Source organism: Trichosurus vulpecula, chromosome 1, assembly GCF_011100635.1.
Source record: "Trichosurus vulpecula isolate mTriVul1 chromosome 1, mTriVul1.pri, whole genome shotgun sequence".
NCBI classification, from domain to species: Eukaryota; Metazoa; Chordata; class Mammalia; order Diprotodontia; family Phalangeridae; genus Trichosurus; species Trichosurus vulpecula.
The window spans coordinates 7272398-7288386 of NC_050573.1; the positions used below are offsets into that span (position 1 = coordinate 7272398).

At 49.6% G+C, this 15989-nt stretch overlaps 2 protein-coding genes across 2 annotated transcripts in view; one reads left to right on the forward strand and one right to left on the reverse strand.

Annotated features, from left to right (window-relative positions):
- KLHL22 (kelch like family member 22) overlaps positions 1-2628 on the reverse strand; it is a 42743-nt gene extending 40115 nt beyond the window's left edge. Inside the window, exon 1 of the mRNA XM_036742857.1 lies at positions 2454-2628. The gene's annotated coding sequence lies outside the window, so the exon portion shown is untranslated. The remainder of the gene's footprint in view (positions 1-2453) is intronic.
- Positions 2629-15462: 12834 nt separating this feature from the next.
- MED15 (mediator complex subunit 15) overlaps positions 15463-15989 on the forward strand; it is an 87897-nt gene continuing 87370 nt past the window's right edge. Inside the window, exon 1 of the mRNA XM_036759931.1 lies at positions 15463-15622. Coding sequence (XP_036615826.1) covers positions 15555-15622 — 68 coding nt within the window. The 5' untranslated portion in view covers positions 15463-15554. The remainder of the gene's footprint in view (positions 15623-15989) is intronic.

Genomic DNA, 15989 nt, shown 5'->3' on the forward strand with positions numbered 1-15989 from the left:
ACCCAGGAGCAGCTACCCCACAAGGGCTCTTGGTGAAGGGCCTCAGGCTGTCTCTCTCCATCTGGCTCCATGAGGACCTGCAGGGGCCAAGAGCAGCTTTCCAGAACAGAAGCTACAGATGCATGGCTGTTCCGTTCAGGGTCTGAGTAGAGATGGGGGAGGGCTGGAATCTGTCTAGCACATGCCGCCTCCCATCTCTCTCCCAGGGTGCCCAGCTGTTTCGGGCCCTGTGGATGGCAGTTGGTGGGGATGACTGGCCCCTCACCACAGAGGCGGCTTCCCCAGAAGCAGGACATAGATCTGGGAGGTGCCACCACTCGCAGGGTTCTTGTGCCTTTCTGACAGTTGGTGGCAGTTGGTCAGCAATTGCTGCTGGTGGTGAGAAGGAAGGTGGGCCCCTCAATAGTGGCTCAGGGCATGGGCTCAAGCCAGTTAGGGAAGTTTTTTTTAGCTGGGGAGGGGGCTCTGCCATTCCCTAGGCTCTTGGCTTCAGGGTCCTGGGTTGTCTCCACTGAGGGCTAAGGGGAGATGGTCAGAGTAGAGTATTTCTTTTCTGGTATGAGGTCACTGAGTTTCCTTCCCACTCTAAAACCCTAAGACTGATTAGGGAGGGGTTGAAAGAGAAAGTGGCTAAACCCCTTGAGGATGACAGAAGCACTAGGGCTTAAGCTGGGAAAGTGAAATGGGCTCTGGTCTTGCCCTGGTAGGTAAACTGAGGGACTTGGAATTTGGAAGACAGCAGCTGAAATCCTGCCTCAGTCATTTAATAGCTATTTGTATGATCCTGGGCAAATCACTTCACCTCTGTGCCTCAGTTTCCTCACCTGTAAAATGGACATAATTGTACCAACACCTAGAGTTGCTGTGAGGATCAAAGGAGATAAAATATGTAAAGCCCCTCACAAGTCTTCAAGCAATAGGAAAATGCTGGCCGGTATCTCGATAATCTTGTAAGAGCCACAACTGGGACCTTCTCCTTCTCAAAGCCTGGTTACCCCACTGTCACAAGTTCACCAGCCACGCAATCACCGCGCTAACACCAAAAACGCCACCACCAGCACCTGCACCTTTTTCCATCCCCACACCTGGTTCCTGCTGTCACAGGCACCATCCCCCACCCCGCCCCAGCCTGGCCACTGCCCCCCACAAGCCTCCCAAACCTGGTGACTGCCACGGAAGGACCGCGGACCAGCTAACAGGCCTACGGAATCTAACCTGTCCGCAGTGACTGAGTTGGGACAGAGGAGGCGGAAGCAGCCAGACCCCCTTCCACTACACCGGCTGCCCCAAGGCCACAAGCTTCACAGCAGAGGCAAAAGCGCCCTCCCACGGGAACAGCCCGAAAACCGGTGGTGTTTGGGGCCACACCTCGCAGTCCAGCCGGCCCAGAGCAGAGAGGACCCCACGACCTGAGCCAACAAGTCACAGGCCGGGTGTGAGCTGACAGGGAAGGCAGGACCCTGGAGAAAGCAAGCAGGGTGAAGGGCCTGGTCCCTGGAGATCGAGGGCGGGGTGCATAGGACAGGGGCGTCCAGCCCGCAGAGCACAAGGCTGGAGGGCAGAACAGCAGCTGTCTGCTCCAGGGGAAGGACTGCCACCCAGCAGAGCTGGTGCCCGCCCTGGAGGGCATGGGCGGGAGACGCCGAGTGTGGCAGGGAAGGAAAGGTGCCCTGCAAAGGGGCAAAGCCTTCTGCCACCCGCTCCCCATCAGACCACCACTCCCCCGCTCCAGCGGGTATCATGGCTCCCTATGGCCCTAGCTGGGACTTGGAGCTTGCACGACCCCGCGGTGCTCGCCTTCCCCGCGAAGTGGCCCGGGGGTGGTTCCTGGCCTCCGCGCCTTTGCCTGTAGGCTGGGATCCCCCCGGCCTCGCGTACATTCCCACCTCCCCGGCGCAGCCAGGGGCTTCCCGGGCCCCTCTCGGTGTCCCCGGTTGGCCGGCAGGGCTGGAGGCAGGCCGCCTCCCTTCTGCCCCGCTGTGGACCCCAGCGGCGGCCCCACCTGGCATACAGCAGGTGCATACTACGTCCGAGACGCGACAAGTGCAAAGGGCCCGGAGGGGGGAGGGGGAGGCTCTGAGGTCATGCACCTGGTGCCCCCCCCGGGGGCGGCCCCTACAGCGGGGCGGGGCGCCCACAGGTAGTCGGCGAGGGCACAGGCGGGCAGGGGGCCTGACGCTTGGAGATCCCCCGAGAACCGACGAGGGCCCGCGAGACCGTGACCCCCCCCAAGGTCACCGAAGAGGGGGAGAGCACTTGGGGGGGGGGTCGGAAACCAGGCGAGCACGCCCCCGCCCCAGGCCTGCCAAGCCGCCCGCCTGCACCCATCCATTAGGCGCCTGCTGTGTGCCCGCCCTGAGGGCAGACCCCCCCCCCCGAGGGGGGGGCAGGAGGGGAGGGGCGGGGGCGCCCCGGGCTCGGCCTTTTCGGCGCCCGGCCCAGCTCACACTCACCCGCTCGGCTCCGGCTCCGCTGCCGCCTTGGCCCGCTTGCTCCTTCGCTTGCCGGGGGGCCGAAGCCGCTTCCTCAGCCCGAGCTGCGAAGACGCCGCGACCACAGCCACCTCTGCCGCCTCTGCCTCCTCCGGGGGCGGGGCCGAGCGGGGGCGGGGCGAGCACGTGACCAGGACTCCCCGCGCCGCGCACGCGCCCTGAGCCCGAGGCTGTCTTGGCCCGAGATGGGGAGGGGCGAAGAGAGAGGAGGAGGAGGACGAGGGGGAGGGGAGGGAGGAGAGGGAGGAGGGAAGAGAGAGGGGGGGGACGGGAGGGGGAGGGAGAAGAGGGGGAGGGAGGAGGGGAGAGGAGGAGAAAGGGGAGGAGTGGGAGAGAGGAGGAAGGGGGAAGAAAGAGAGGAAGGGATGGGGAGAGAGGAGGGAGGGGGAAGGAGAGGAGGAAGGAGGAAAGAGAGAGAAGAGGAGGAGAAGGGGAGGGCTGGGAGGAGGGAGAGGGAGGAGGAGGAGTGGGAGAGAGGAGGAAGGGGAAGAGAGAAAAAAAGAGTAGAGGAGGGAGAGAGAGGAGGGAGGAAGGAGGAAAGGGAGAGAAGAGGAGAAGGGGGAGGGGTGGAAAATGGAGAGGGAGGGGGAGGAATGGGAGGGGGAGAGAGAAGAAGAAAGAGGAAGAGAGGAAGGGAGGGAAAGAGATAGGAAGGGAGAAAGGAGGGAGGAAGAGAGAGGAGAGGGGGAGGAAAGAGAGAAAGAAGAGAAGGAGAGGGGGAGGGGAGAGAGGAGAAGGAAGGAGGGAGGGAGAGAGAAAAGGAGGGAAAGAGGAGGGAAGGGACAGAGGAGGAGGAAGGAGGCAGGGAGAGGAGAAGGGGGAGGGGAGGAGGGATGAGGGAGGGAGGAGAGGAAGGAGCAAGTAAGAGAGAAAGGAGGAAAAGGAGATTGAGAGGAAGAGAGGACAAGTACTTGCAAATACTGTGTCTGAGAGGAAGCTGAGTCTTCCTGACCCAAGCCCAGCCCTGTCTCCATTTCGCCACCTTGACAGGCCAAAAACTGTGCCCTCCCTTAGAAGAGGGGTTAGGAGGGCTGGAGGAGGGGAGAAGAAGGATGAGGAAGGGAGGACTGAGGGAGCGGAGGAGGAACCTGTTTCTTCTAGGACAAGGAGGGCAAAGAGGACAGGCATCCCTCCAGACCAGAAAAGGGGAAGAAAGGGAGGAAGAAAGGAAGGAGAGGGCAGATGGGGGTGAGGGGGCAGCTGGAGCCGTCCAGCCTTTCAACCCCTTCCACTCTCCCTGATTTCTTCTTGACAATATCTTCAATAAAATACCCTCCAAAAATAGGAGTACCCACAATTACACAAACCAAGGAGATGGGAGAAAAGTGTGAGACACATGGGAGATCTTCATCTTGTCTGGAAGATTGGAGCCTAGAAGCATTAGGGGAGGGGCAGAGCGGGGCGGGAAGCCCTGGTTTTGGAGTCAGAACCTGAATTCATATCCTGCCTGGATAAATCACTTAACCTCTCTTTCATTCAGTTTTCTCTTCTGTGGACATTAGACCATGTCTGAATCAGGTGAAAATGTCATCGGGAAGTATTTAATAAAATTCTAATCCAACACAGATAATGTTCATGTCATTATGCTGCCCCACCCCAGGATGGTTCAGGGGTCCCTGTTCTATTTGAATGCAACACCACTGGGCTAGGGGCCCCTTCCATTTCTCCACTTATAAACCTGTGACTGTGAACAATTCTTATTTCTCAAATATTCCAATGGATTTGAGATCTCCCCTCCATTCCACAGTGCAGATCAGAACCCTTCCATGGCTGCCCTACCCAATCATTCTTGTCCATGGTCTCTCAAAGGAGACCTCGGTATGACAGCATCCCCTGAACCCCCATTCATTCCTGCTTTCAGCCCAGTCCAGCCAACCATCCTCCAAGGAAGCAACTCCTGTGGAGAAAGGGTCAGTCATCTCCACCAGGTGCCAAGCAAGCTGACCCAGCTGGAGCAGCAAGGCAGAGTGAGGGAGTGAGGAGGCAGCAGGTGCCAGGCAAGGCAAATCATCACTCCCCTCTCTAACTGCCATGTTCCCTCAGACCCTGGTGGAGACAGCCCAGGACTCTGATCCTGAGAGCCCTAGGGATGGTGGCATTAAGTCATTAAATGATGACGTTCAATTATGCCCTAAACACCATGGGACGTGGAGCCTATATGTGTTGTCTCCCCATGAAACAGTGACTCTCTTGAGCACCATTTTTGCTATTTCTACCTCTAGTGCTATGCACACAGTAAACACTTCATAAATGCTTTACTCAGTCATTGAAAGTCTGCCATAGGGCAAGGGCTCCACCTGATACGCTGGAGGTCTCCCTTGCTTTCTCCCAACATCTCCAGGGTACCAGCGGGTGGGACCTGGATGTCTGCTTGCCGTGTGACAAGCCCATCTTCTCTTCATGTCATACAATTCTTCAATGACGTCCTTTATTCCTGTTCTTCAGTTGTTGGTTACATGTTATAGCCTGCTCACATCCGCTGTCTCCAAAGATGCACGCATACATCTCATTACCACGCAGCGACAGCACTTTTCAATGTTAGTATGGGAAAGAGGGACCCTGGCTGAGTTCAGTAAAGAGATCTTTGCAATCACTCCCAAACAGTCTAGGCCTCTCTCCCCTCCTTTCCAACTCGAGGCCCAACTCATCGTCTCTTTGTTCCATTTGGAAGGTTGGACAGATTGTACAGGGTCCTCATTTCTCGCTCGGCCACAACACTCCAGGACTTCTCTAATATCTCCCTGGGCCCCAGGACTTGTCCCTCCCCTATTATTGGGGAAACGTCATCATCTTGTAAGATCCCAAAAGCTGTGGGATTCTACTTCATCACCAGCCTGGTCCCTCTGATCGAAGGGCGGAGCGTGGCACTTAGCATGACACCAGGTAGGCCTGAATAAATGTTGACTGACTGACTGAATGAACGAATGACTGGAGCCATGAACTCTAAAAGCTCCATCCAAGGAGGGAGTTCAGCTCAGACAGCTCATTTCTCCCCTGGCTGTAATACTTTGGGACTTCTCTGCTTTTTCCACCGTGCCCTCACGTTGGATACCGCCCCCAGTTCCTTTTTCTCCCTTCTCCCCTTTTTTATGTCTTTCTCCATTAGACTATAAGCTTTTCGAAGGCAAGAATCCTTTTTCCTTTTTTGTATTTGTATCCCTAGCCTTTAGTACAGTACCTCACACATAGTAGGTGCTTCATAAATGGTTTGTGGTCTTTTTTTTTTTTGACTGACAGGGCATTGAAACAGTAAGGCAATCATAACCACATAGATGATAATTGTTAAGATGCCTATGTAGTTCTGTATGGCAAAGTATACCGGACTCTCCACACAGAAAATAGAAGAGGTAAACCATTTATTCAGACACCAGAGACCCACATCCTATAACCAAATGCTCAGCTCCCGCAGCCAGTCAGTCCACTTCATCATAACAGCAAGGAACCCAAAACATTCAATACAGAGTATCACCACATGGAGCCTCTAACCCCCTGCTGGGGTCTTCCCCAAAACAAACTCACAGTACAGCTAGGTCAGCCTGCTCGGTTCCAACAATCACAAAGGCAGCCCTTAGCAACCATATTGTCTTTCTCTCTGAGCGTTTCTGTGACATCACTTCCTTTTCCTGTCAGGAAGCTCCTCCCACCGTGTAATTTAGGCTTCTTGTGACGTAAGCAGGTCACACGGCCTATTAATGGGTGGGAAAGCTCTTCAAATCAAAATTGCTAGTACAGGCATCTATCCAAATCCATACTGAGACGTATATATTAGTCCTTATCCACTTAATATTCCTTATGTGGATGGTCAGGTCAAATGATTTTGAGAGATTATAGGTTTCTTCTTCTTCAGTGTCTTGAGGCTTGATGTCAATGGAAAAGCGAAACATACGGAGGATCTACATAGATTCCACACCGGATCTTCAGCACAGGACAGGCAAGGTACCGTCTCCTCCTGACCAGACTCTCATGCCTCTGCCTGCTCCTGCCCGGGTGGAAGTGGCGCTTGCATTCACTCTACTGTCCATTGGCAGCCAGTTTCAACTCCATAGAACCAGCTGCCCCTGAGCAGGGTGCCCCCAGCTTCTACCCCACCTTTCCAGCTTCCTTCCATTTGTTGTCGTCCTTTATTAGATTGGAAGCTCCTTGAAGGAAAGAATTGTCTGTCTTTTTCTTATTTGTATCCCCAAGGCTTAGCATAGTGCTGAGCACATAGTAAGCACTTAATAAATGTTTATTGAATTGAAGGCCTCATAGGGCACCATATCATCACGTGCCATGACGTTGGACTTCACACTACAATCAAACACTGTGGCTCCTTTGATGAGCCTCCTGTAACCACTAATACTCTGCCTAGACAAGCACCACTGTGAATATTGTATTTCTACCCCCACATCCTCCTTATCCCAGAGATTCTGAAGTCCCTACCTGCCCATGTACAAACCTAGTCCCCCAGGGCCAAACTGGTCACTCCCTTACTTCTATAGAACAGCCTTTCCCCCTCAATGCCCCTACTCCTTATCTGCCTGCCCCTTCCACTGCGAACGAGTGAATGAATGAATGAATGCAAAAAAGCATTTATTGAGCTCTTACTATGTGCAGGGCGCTAGGCTCAGTGCTAGGGGGACAAGCGGAAAAATAGGACAGAAGCTCACGTTCTAATGGAGGAGACAATAATAGAAGGTTTCAGTCGCAAGCCGGAGGGAAAGGTCCCATGGTTCTTAGGGCTGAGCAGATGGTCAGGCCTCGTCTCCACTGATGAAATGAGATCAGTTTCTAATAGAGAACCAGCATTTTCTGTTCTGTTCTGGGTCTTCGGCAGCTGTATCTGTAGCTCCTGCAGGAACAGTCACCAGGCTGCGAATAATGTCAATTGTCAGGACTTTTTTTTTTTTTTACTGTTTTAGAATAATAAATTAATTAAGTGTCTTTGATTGAGCCTTACTAGGTGCAAAGCCCCAGGCCCAAACCCCTATCTACTAGGTGCTAAGCCCATGTGGGTGTGAAGCGCTCAGGGTCCTAAGGGGAGTTGCTAAGACCAGAGCCAATAGTAAGAGCCTAAGTTCTGGTTGCTCAGATGACGTTTGATGACGGCTAAAAAATGTATAAAAAGAGAGAACAGAGCTACTTGCGAGGGGCTCTCACTCTTGGAGGACTGTTAATGTGGAGACTCTGGGCAGCTGTAGTTAAGAGCCCTCCAGCTTGTGAACCCAGATGTTGATGCCTTCTTGGTAACTATGAATTCTATTTGGTCTGTTTATAATGTATGTTTGTAATTTGCTCTGAAGTTCAGGGAGCTGGCTTTTTCCCCTCAACCAAGTGAGTTTATATGTTTAAGTTGGATTAAAGTAGGATTGTTAACCTGATAAAGCTATTTTCCTTAGTAAAGCAGATCAAAGAGCTTGTGCTGGCAGCATTCTTGTTGGCCTTTCACCCCCACAGCGGCTGCTAGCCGAAGAAGACATCTCTAGCCTCTTCTCCCCTCATTCTTCTCTAAGGGAGACTCATTGCCCCCAGGAGGGGAAACAGGAAGTTAGGTCTAGAGGTGGTTGCCATTTTGCTCTCCTCAGAGAAAGGGGGTACTGAGCTAGAATTGTGTCTATCTCCTTCCTTTAATATTGTTAGTCTAAGGGTTAAGTGACTTGCCCAGGATCATACGTCTAGTAAGTATTACAGACCAGATTTGAACCTCCTGACTCCAGGGCTGTATTCTATTTGCTGTGCTACCTAGCTGCCCACATCTTTCCAGTCTTCTTAAATCTTTCTTGTCTCCCTGAACTCAGACTTTCAGTGACATCATACTGCGGATCACAGACTGAGCACAAGATGCTCCAACTTGGTGACGTGTGGCCATCTCCCACAGGTCTCCTCCCTGGAGGACATGCTCTGTCCCAGTCTCCTAACTTTATCCGTTCTCCAAGCCTGGAGTTCTCTCCCTCCTCAGCTCCACTTTCTGACTTCAAGTTCCAGCTAAAATTCTGCCTTCTGCCAATAGCCTTTTCTAGTTCCCCTGAATCTTAATTCTTTCCTGTGAGAAAATCTCCAATTTACCTTAGATATGTCTTGTTGGTGCACATTGTCTCTCCCATTGTATGGTGAGCTCCTTGAGGGAGGGATTGTGGGGTTTTGGTCTTTTTTTTGTATCCCCGGTGCTCAACACAGTGCCTGGAACATTTGTGTTTCAGTAGTTTTAGTCAGTAAGCGTTGGAGGCTGGGGTTTCCTCACTCTTAAGTCCAGCATTTTATCCTCTACACCATATGGCTTCTGTTTACCTGATTAGAACTCCAAAGCAGCAGAACCAACCCTGAATAAGGCCCAGCAGTGTACTGACCAATATTTAACAACAGGCTCTTTGGCCAAAAAATAAAAGTACACACAACATATTTTAAACTTTAATTAGCATCATTAACATTTCTTCCATCACTTTCTTTAGACGACCCATAGAACAAGAAATTAAGCCCTGACTTGTAGCATTCGCCAATTTCTGAGGCTTAAACACTCATGATGAAAATTTAACAAGCAGTTCTCAGTACAAACTGTCTTTAGCCCATCCCTGGCAGGGCCTGAAGGCTCAGATCTTTCTACCCTTCTCTTCTACGCTCTGACTAGCCATCAGTTATCACAGAGGCCAGCAACTCTAAGGACCTGTTGCCAAGTACTGCCAAATCTCACAGTCTCAAGGAGCAAAGAAATGGAAAATTCATCTAGTCAAGCCCAGGTTACTTTGCTCCTCACCTCCTGGAATTAGAAAGCATCCTGGTATGGTGCAAAGAGTCCTGTCTCTTGAGTCAAAAGACACAAGTTCAAATCCTGACACCAACAAATCATTAAACCTCCCTGGGCCTCAGTTTCTAAATCTGGAAAATGCAAGGGCAAGTTCCTTCTAGCTCTGAATCTAGAATTCTATCATGTTGGCCAGCAAGTTATGAAAAATGTTTCCTACAGTAGATTTCCCTAACCTCTCTTAATCCCAGTGCCTCTCCTCTGTTAATTATTTCCTATTTGTTTTATATAATTAGCTTTGTGGGGCAGCTAGGTGGTACAGTGAGTAGAACACTGGCCTTGGAATCAGGAGGGCCTGAGTTCAAATCCAGCCTCAAACACTTGACATACCAGCTGTGTGACCTTGGGCAAGTCATTTAACCCCAATTGCCCTGCCTTCTCCCCTCAAAAAAACATTTGCTTTGTATAGATTTGTTCACATATTAGATTATAAGCCCCTTGAGGGCACAGACTGTCCTTTGCCGCTTCTTGTAGTTTCAGAGCTTAAAATAGTGCTTGGCACATGTTGGTGTGTTCAGTCATTTTTCAGTTACATCTGACCCTTCATGTCCCCATTTGGGGTTTCCTTGGCAAAGATACTGGAGTGATTTGCCATTTCCTTCTCTAGCTCATTTGACAGATGAGGAAACTGAGGCAAACAGTGTTAAGCCCAGGATCATACAGCTAGTAAGGGTCTGAGGGGGGATTTGAACTCAGGAAGATGAGTCTTCCTGACTCCAGGCCCAGCGCTCTGTGCGTTATGGATCCACCAAGCGGCCCCTCTTGTGTTATATGCTGGGTACATCTGCCACTGCCAGCAACCCGGCAGGAGCAGCTGATGTGGATGGCCCCTCTGAGTCTGCATTTCCTTCTTTGTGAGACTATAATGACATGTCCCTCGTGCATTGCCCAGGATGCGTGTGATGATCAAATGAGCTAACGTGTGTAAAGGGCATTGGAAACCTTAATGCAATATATAAATGTCAGCTCTTTGTCAGCCTTGATGAATTATTATTAATATGTAACCCAAGTGGGGGAGGGGAGGGGCAGCCCTAGCTGTGTGTTTCGGGGGAGATGTGACTCTGAATCGGTGGAGAGAAGGCTACTCATAACCAGGTACCAGGCATCTGTATAAGCGTCCCAGGTTCTTCAGAGAGAGACACGTAGGGGTCCAGAGATTCTTTGAGAGAGAGAAAAGTGAGAGGAAAAGATTCTGGAAGCCTCAGACATGTAAGGCAAGACAACATGTCCCTGAGGTTCAGCTCACCTTCCCAGAGGGAGAGCTTTTTGGACCAGATGGGATCTTTCCCTTGGTTTAAGCTGAGATCTTATTTTACTCCCATCCAAAGAGCTCATTCACTCTTGTGTATTTTCTGGTCTATTTGAATCCATAGAACTTCCCAGATTTTTGTCTGTCTTTTGCTTAGATGAACTAGTTTACTTTGTATTAGGTGCAGTGAGGCTGCCCCCTCCTCCCCATGTAGCATGAGGGTGTTGTGTGCCTCAAAGGGAAGCAGAGCAGACACATCGAGGCGCTTCTTCCTCTACTCACTTTTTTAGTTTGCGGATTTGGCTGAACTTCATTAGTTCCTTTTTCTTTCTTCCTTTTATCCACTTCTTTAGTTCTTGTCCTCTTTTTTTCTCTTAAGTATTCAAGTGAAATCTTCTGTTTTCTCCTCTTCAACTTGTTTTGTTCATAAGCTGAAATTTTTTTAATTTTCGGTGTCTTTTTCTAAAAAGATTTCTTTTCTTCATTCTCCTCATGATTTATCTCCCTTTCTGTCTACTCTAGTGTTTTTTTTTTATTCTTTGATTCATGGCCCTTACATTCATTTAGCTCTTCTTTAGTCTCTGTGTCGCTATTGGGATAAAAACTTTTGAAGTGCCTATTTTGGGTTCTGTCTTCTCTGCAGGTTCTGTGTTATTGAGATATTATTTGTGAAGTGCACATAATATTATGTAAAGTGCACATAACATTATGTAAATACTCATTCCCTTCCCCTGCCCTTTTTCCTTGAGGATCTTGCCCCTAGTCCCTTTTTTCCTTTGTTCCTTACTCTTAGAAATAATAATTCCTGTACATGATGGAGAAGCTATTACCCCAAGCTAGGAATTCCCCTCTGTCACTGATTATGTAGTTCCTTATTTAACTTTGCCCTTCTCAGAGTCATTTTTTTCCCCATTTGCTATGCACTCTCCTACCTGAGTCCACGCTCTCCTACTCTTCATGGTATCAGTTGCCATTTGCCTTTTCCTGGAGTAGGATGAGTAGCCTTCCTCCACACAAAATCCCTACAGGTTATGCCCACTGTGAGGTCTTCATCTCCCTTTATAGAATCTTTCTTTCCCCTGGGATCATCATGGTGGTACTCTGTGAGAGTGGCACTCTTCCCCACTGCCGAAACAAGATTTCCTCTTTTCTTTCCCCTTGTTTCAATCCCTCCTTTTGTTTTCTAGTTCATTCTCCCATGGGCTCCCTTCTTCCTAAGAGATGAGGAGCTATTTTCCCCTCATCATTAACCTTTGACTTTATCAGCATACATGACATATTCCACACTATTCTCTTCCTCTCCTCTTACCTTTTTTGGGTGCATGTCCTCCATTTCTGTAATTTAGCTCCACAAAAACAAAAACAAACCAGTGGTTCACTGTAGGCAGTGTATTGTATACTCCACCACGGCATCTATTTGCTTTCTGCTTTCACATCTGTATCCTTAAGAATTTTTTTAAGAGAAATCTCTTGATGGTCTCTATTGTTATTTTGTTGTTCTTGGTTGATACATTTGTTTACCCTTTTTGAATTTTGAGATTTGCTTTCTTTCTAGAAATGCTAGAAATGTCCATTTAAAAAAATATGGCTAGACTTAGGTTTGCAGTGTAGGTCACTTTAGGTTATAGCCTCTGTTCTTCAGAACATATTATTTCGTTCCCTCCTAAGGTTTTTAGTGGGTGCAGAATAGTTTTGTGTTATTTCAATTTCCTTTCCTTTGTATTTAAGGTGTTTCTCCTGGTTACTCGAAGGACTTGTTGTTTGCTGCTGCAATTGTTAAATTTAACCTCTGTATGTCTTGTACTTTGCAGCACGGGCTGTTTGTTTGCTTTTTCTGTGGACTTAGATTGGCACTTTGTTACCAGAGCTCCTCCTAGATCCTCAGGTTGAAGAGGGCACCCTGGGAATTCACTCTATCATCTACCACCTGGCTACTTTCTTACATTTCCCACTGCTTCCTTAAACTTCAGGAGCAAGATGAAATCACCTAGGAAACTCTCACTTCCTCAAATCATTTCTTACCCTGGATGCAGGACTTAATTCTCCTCCCCCACCCAGCCCAACCCCACATTCTTCCCCTTTCTTTAACCATTCCTCCTCTTTTCAGATTCTTTTTATGGGTTGCCTTCCCCCATTAGATTGTGAGCTTCTTAAGGGCAGGGGTTGTCTGTTTTTCTTTATATTTCCAGTGCATAGCACTATGTGGTAGGCACTTAATAAATATTTATTGATAACTTTGTTTTCTGTGTTCAGAAGTTCTGTGAAGTTTTATTGTATTATTTCTTGCATTATGGTGTCCAATTTTTTTTACTGCCATGTTCTTCTGAGAGATCTAGAATACTTAAATTATCTTTATGTATTGTCTTCAAGATCAATATGTTTTGCTTTTAGAGAGATTGTGTTTTCTTTTAACATCATGATTTTTTTTTTGCTTCTCTTCTCTCCAGATTATCTTTCATTTCTGCATATTTACATTCCCAATCAGTTATTTTCTCTTTCATTTCTTTATTGAGACTTGCCACCATGGATTCAAGTTTTCTATTGTGCCAATTATTTCTGCAGCGTGGTATAAATTCTGCTTTAACAATTCTTATTTCACTTTTGGAAACATCCTGCTATGATTCCATGTTCTCTTGGGAACACGTAGGTTCCTGGGCTTCATCAGGTATTAATTCATTTTCCTATGTCTGGAAACATTCATAGATGCCTGGACTCTTTTGGCTGATCTGGAAGCCATACACCCCTCTGTTATAAATACCTTCCTTGGTTTCTTTGCTTACACTCAAGGTTTTTAATGGTTTTCTTCTTCCTGAGATCTTTGGTAATTTAAGTCCCATGTTACCCATATGAGACAATTTACATTTATCAAGTGTGGTTGTTGACCTGAAAGTTTGGTTAAAAGCGGCAAATAGGCTAAGTGATATATATATTTATATTATTTATTCCCTTAAAGCTAGCAGAATACATGCATGGAGCCAGAGCTTGAATTCTGTCTGATAAAAAGAATAAGAAGGCTTAAATACATTTAGAACAATCCCCAACTCAGGATGTCTATGTCACTCAAATTTATGATCTCCATATATATTTAACCATAGTATGAGAAAGGAATTTTCTTAATTGAATAGGTGGTAAATACAATAGGATAAGACACTGACAAAGTGTCAACTGAAAATACAACCCAGGATATGTGTTCTCTTTACCATTAACACGCCATAAGAAAAGTCCCATTATACAAGGTCGTGTCTCGGTTTAAAGTCTTCATCCTTAGTGGTCATAAACAGAGGGAAATGCTCTTAGCTCCTTCGTGCCTTGTTGACACAGGAAGAGGCATCCTCTGAGTCTACTCAGAGAACAAAGAAGGGACATCCGTTGGGTCGAGGTTCTTCTGGTTGATTGGTTCCGGCCTTGGTGCCAAGGCACTTCTTCTGATTCGTTAGTTCACGCTTTGGCCTTTTATTGGGGTTCAAATGATATTAAATAATTATCAATGTCTATACCCAAGTGACTTCTGGGGACAGAAATGGTCCTGGGTGGATGTTATGCTCACTCCCTCGGTCACATACACCATGTCCTGTCCCAGGTGTCTGTCTTCCTTAGTTCTCTGACTGAGCTCTATCAAACAACAGAGTGTTGGCATTTTGCTCTCCCCACCAAAGCAAGCTTCTGTACTTTGGTTTTCTCCGGTCCTCTGAGGAAGAGTGGTAGAATTGTGTCTTGTTGAAAACCTGTTAAGTGGGCTTGTGGAGTTCTGTAGGCTTAGTGAGCTGTAGTTGGTGGAGGAGGGCGTGGAGGTATTGAGCGAATTAGGGGTTGGGGATAAGCCTTTTCTGCTGCTCTTAGAAGCTCATTAGGATTCTTGCTGTCTTAGACCTTGGAGACAGCTGAAACTGCTTTATGTCTTGAACATAATTCCTATTTTGGAGAGGTTTGACAGGTTAGGAAGATCAGAGAAAACATTGAGTCCACCATCTTATTCAGAGATATCTTTCATTGCCACTGGCCAGACAAATCTACATTTTTAAACAGCCTATGTGGACATATCTATCCTAGGAGGGAATCTTGCAGGTGTTATTATCATTATTATTATTATTATTATTATGAGAGTCAGGATCCAGAAGGATCTTGCCAGGTTAGCAGCACAGGTTGAATCTGAAAGATGAAATTTGGCACATAAATACAAAATCTTACACTTGGTTAAAAAAACAAATTTGATTAAGTACACGGTATGCTTAAATAACAGTTTCTGTGAAAATGGCCTTTTTTAAAAAACAAGAAGTGGGCTGAGGCTGGATCTGAGTCAACAGTGGGCCAAACCTGCCAAGAAAAGATGGGTGCAATCTCGGGCAGGACTAAGGAGGGATGTGCTTGTTCTGCTGCCCCCTCCCCCCAACCCCCTGGTCAGATCACAGCTGGGGCGTTCTGTTCCTTCCTGGACAGGCACTGCGTCTTGGGAAGGAAACAGCGCCCAGAGGTGGACAAGCAGGAGAGTGATGGGCTTCCAGTAAGGGGTATGGAAAAGCCAGGCGCCCGGGTGGGGCTTGAGGGGGGGCTTTGGGATTGGAAGGTGGGATCAGGCATCTTCACTTGGGGGGAGGGGCCGAGGACACAACCAGAAGCTGGGGGACTCAGAGTCCGCAGCCCCAGCATGGAGCCCGCGTGGCGCAGGGCTTCGTCAGGGCCGAGTGACTTTTCCAGGGTGTCAGGCCGCCCTTCTCCCGGGGGTGGAATGCTCCGAGTCGGGCTTGGGCTCCCAGGCCAGGGCCTTGGATAGCGGTCACGGTCCTTCGTGCACACAACGTGCCTGTGGCTGTCCGCCCGCGCGCGCCCACGTGCTGCGCTCGGGACTACGCTTCCCGGCATGCCGCGGCGGCCGCGCAGGCGCACTCTGGGCCCCGGCCTCTCCGCGCCGCCTTCCCTTCCGGGTCGGGCTCCGCGGCCCTGGCGGCTTCCGGATCGGACTGTTCCCAGCGGTGGCAGCGGCTGCGCCTGAGGCGAGAGGCGGGAGCCGAGCCGAGGCCAGGGCAGGCCGCGTACCATGGACGTCTCGGGCCAGGAGAGCGACTGGCGCAGCGCCTCCTTCCGCCAGAAGCTGGTCAGTCAAATGTGAGTAGAACCGCGGCCCCGGTCCGGCGGGGCGTCCCCTCCCTCATCTGTCACCGGGGCTCGGACCCGGATCCGGCCTCCCGCTGTTCGCTTGCGTCCCCGATCCCAGGTCCGCCGGGGGCGCCGGAACCGGGGCGGGGGCCGGGGCTCTCCGAGACCCTCCCCAGGCCTCAGTTTCCCCCTCAGGCGGACAGCTGGTGCTCCGGGCTGGAGGGACCAGAGGAAGTCCGCGGGGCAGGGGCTCCTCGTGTGTCCGAGCCGGGCAAAGGCGCGGAGGTGGGACGTGGGAGGGCGGGACGCGCCTGGGGCCGTCATGGCTCCCCACGTAAGAAAAACTGGAGCCCCCAGACAGGTTGGCGTCCCAGGC